The 3,824-nt window shown below is 37.4% G+C and overlaps 1 protein-coding gene across 2 annotated transcripts in view; it reads right to left on the bottom strand.

The window, feature by feature from the left end:
* Positions 1-1,056: 1,056 nt before the first annotated feature.
* HP1BP3 (heterochromatin protein 1 binding protein 3) overlaps positions 1,057-3,824 on the bottom strand; it is a 31,139-nt gene continuing 28,371 nt past the window's right edge. For both annotated transcript variants that reach the window (XM_006924483.3, XM_015598923.2), the window contains exons 11-12: positions 3,106-3,216; positions 1,057-2,859 (exon numbers count right to left, since the gene is read on the bottom strand). In XM_006924483.3, coding sequence (XP_006924545.1) covers positions 2,565-2,859; positions 3,106-3,216 — 406 coding nt within the window. In that variant the 3' untranslated portion in view covers positions 1,057-2,564. The remainder of the gene's footprint in view (positions 2,860-3,105; positions 3,217-3,824) is intronic.

Here is a 3,824-nt window from a genome sequence, read left to right as displayed (position 1 = left end):
TACTAAACAACAGTCTCCACCTTTTCCTGCAATGGTATCCCTTCTCATTTTGCAGGTTGAGAAGCTGACAATCTCTGCCCCAGCACTTTGAGATTCCTTTATCAGTTTGTAGGTGGTTTCAGAGTTTATGAAACACTGTAATGGAGCTCACTAAGCCGCTAACAGAGTACTGAAGCAACTGATCCCTGCTAGAAATTGCTGGGGTAGCTCCTGCTTTTGCTATCTTCCCTTCTGTAACATTAAAGTAAAAATTGTGTGTTCTGCTCCTTTAGAATGCTTGAAAGGGGAAAAAACAAACCTTCATCTCAGTGTAAGTAAGTTATGCATACATCTTTGGCAACTGGGTATTTTCACTGTAGGAATGCCAGCGTCTCTTCCCTTTAAACGATGCTGAAGCCAGGACAGTTGTGTCCTTATCTGAACTTTACCAAGTTAGTAAAATGTCAGCGAGTTGGAAGGGACCTTAAATGATCTAGTCTAAACTCCTCACCCTACGCAGGAGTACCCGATGTACAATAAATATAGTCACAAGGTGACTGCCTAGGACATCTTTTTAAAAGCAGTATCATAAAACAGAGAAACCAACCAAAATCCTCCAAATTTTGATTCCACAAGAGTGGAGAATTCTTAGCACAGGTAACTAACACCCATACTACTAAGAATTATTACCTGTCAAGTAGCATAACAGAAATTAGAATTACTTTCTAGAATTAGGTCTCTACGGTTTATCAATCTTTTTGCTGTGCTATGTTTTTCTTTTTCCAGTCCAAGGATATATCTGAACATTAAACATGAAAAACTGGAATCGATGATCTTGAAAAGGACCTTAAAATGTAAAATGATGTTTAAACCTTATTCATTAAATAATCAGGTTCAATATGTCTAGAAACATCATTTACCATCCATTTAAGAATTAAAAAGCAAATGAACTGGAGCTTGTATTTAAAAAGGAAACAGATGGCTGCCATTACAGGGAGTAGAAAAGATTCCATAAGGGTGACAGCTACTTCTACTTCTGAGGATATACTAGAAACTTTTAAATGTAAGCTACAGTTCAGCAGCTTTAAAATTTCATGTTTATTCATATTTTTCAAAATATATGTACATAAAAAAAGGAAGATTTACAACAGGAAAGATTGCCTTCCATGCAACACAAATTCCAATGAACTCATGATGGGATCACACATAATTATGAATCTTATTCAAGCCAATCTTCTCAAGTCCATTTCCCAGCCACACTTTAGGCTGCAGACGGGATCCCAGGAGACAATGCAAGTGGAATGAATGAAACAAACATCTTTTGCTTCTGGCAGCACTCAGAGAGCCAGAAAATGTACACCAGAAAGTTTAAGACAATTAAAATGTCAAGTGCCACAGGGAGGATAATTGATAACCAGAAATCAGTATTTCTCAAGTAGAAAGCCAGTACTATTTAACACAACTTCACAATACTAAAACAAATACAAATTAGAGGTTAGGTAGTCGGGCTTACTTTCCTTTTTTCCTTTTCGCTTTTTTTAAATATCTCAAAAAGGAAGCCACTTGTTTGATCGCAAAAGTGCTGTGGAAAGAGAGGGGAGAAGAACCCACAGATGATCTGGAATCTAGTTTATTTTCGCAAATTTTATGTTTTTCCATTTAACATTCCTACATTAGCAATGATGTAACTCTCCAACATTTCCTCATAAAAAAAGGCAAACGAGAAGTGATAACTCATGCTCCAAATATTAAAAAATATATTTAAACATTTGGTCAAGATTTTATGTTTTGATTTTTGCTAACACAGGTGACACCAGAAATCACAAATTCAATATATTCTTATATTTCCCCTTCAGTCAAAAACGAAGCTGTGGAGAGAACTTGTGCTTGCTGTTAAGGGAATGCAATGCCCTGGGCCAGTGAACAATACTGGAAGTGATCAATGTGAAAAGTGGCCCAAAGAAGTTGTTCATCTTCGGAATCTAACGAGATCATGTTTTTGGCTTGCTCCCAAAGCTACGACATCTCTGCATTTATAGTTAGAGAGAAAGGGTTAGTGGAGTGGTTTTATAAATAAGATTAATTATGATAGCTATAACTGAAGTCTCCAGGCAGAAGGCTTTACAATTCAGTCAGTGCCTCCTTTTTACTTCCAGCATCTGACCAACATCCTGTTCTTGATGCTTTCTACAAATATAAAAACCTTTGCAACTGTTTAGATAAAACCGGAAGGGGAAAAAAAAGCCAAGGCTGACCATAAACAAACAAACAAACAAACAAACAAACAAACAAACAAAAAGAGGGTTGGGGTGGAGGGAGAAAAATAGACATGTATAGATTATACAGTTCAGGCAAGTCCAGAATTATCGCAGAAAATGAAATGACCGAGGGAAGGGGCAGACACCAAGAATAGTGCCAAAAGCTAACGAATGCCTAAACTGGTTTATTTATATTCCCTCCTCACAATGTTCTGAGGGGAAGGAAAAAATATAATTTTAAAAGCATCAAAACTAAAACAAATGCACACTGACCTTATAAAATAAGATTTTAAATTTCATCATGATACCCTTTTTTCCCTATAAAATTTACTTTTTTGCTTTGAAAGATTTCTTCATGGTAGATTTGCCCTTGCCAGGCAATTTCACTTCCTTTCTCACACTGGCCGCAGGCTTCTTTGAAGAGCCACCACTAGGTTTCTTGATGACTGAGGGTGAGGGTCTAGCTTTCTTGGCAGGAGTTTTGGCCTTAGGAGAGGCTTTCTTGGGCAGGGGCCTAGCTTTCCCCCGCTGGGCAGCTGGGACTTTCGGTAGAGGCTTGGACCCTCTCTGCTTCATGGATGCAGCCTTCCCTGATGACTTGGCTGGGGTTTTCTTTTGTAACCTGTGAGAACCAAAGAGCAAAGGTGGTCACTTAGCAACTGAGGCTTTACTAAAATTGTATAAAATTCAACCAATTCATAGACGTCTATACATAATTTCACGTTTTTCCTAATTTTCCTTCTTGGAAATTCAGGAGACAAGTTCAAATGTTACACAAAGAACTTGAGAAGGATCTTGAGTTAAAACTTTTCACAGCCTCTCCCATTATTGCTGTTTTCAGCTCTTAGTTTTTTTCACACAACCACACCTCTTAGGTGGAGGCTCTTCATCCTCAGAGTCTTCTTCTGATGAGTCATCTTCATCTTCATCCTCATCTTTAGAATCATCTGGCTCTTTCTTTGGAAATAGAACTCCTGGGCTATAAAAAGAAGAAAAAAAAGATTAGGTAAAAGGGAAGTGCTATACAGAAGGAAACTAATGGGAATGTAACACTCTTCCCTGAACATTCCCACTTCCCTCAGCTTCCCCCAAAAAATGTCAAGCGGGGTTACAAATATCAAGTTATAATTTAACCTATGTTGAACACACATCCAAAGTATAACAAATCTATGAAAGTTCTAGCCCATTCCTCATTCCTTTTCTCTTTCCATTTAATAAAAATGATTCTTAATCATTTAACATTTTATGTGTATGACTTTAACAATTAAAGTTTAATGTCTGAAAAATGCAAATGTGCATTCAACCAAGTAACACTTATGCTTGTATACAAAGAACAAGAATAAGAAAGCTACACTATATTCCTGCTAAAACAGGGTTTTAGTGGTACATGTCATGACACCTTACTAGAAATGAAAGTATAAAAAGGCTATAGTATGGGTGCACAGAATCATGCTTGGCCCATAGGAGCCGCTCAATCATTTTTTTTGATTCAACGAACAGGGCATGTATAAGACAGGTTTTCAAGTAAATGTCTCTGACTCTACAGTATGAAGAAGGCAGTTTAGGATTCCTAGAAGCAGCCAATGC

Source organism: Pteropus alecto, unplaced genomic scaffold (genome assembly GCF_000325575.1).
Source record: "Pteropus alecto unplaced genomic scaffold, ASM32557v1 scaffold39, whole genome shotgun sequence".
Lineage (NCBI taxonomy): Eukaryota > Metazoa > Chordata > Mammalia > Chiroptera > Pteropodidae > Pteropus > Pteropus alecto.
This window is presented reverse-complemented; position numbering and strand designations above follow the sequence as displayed.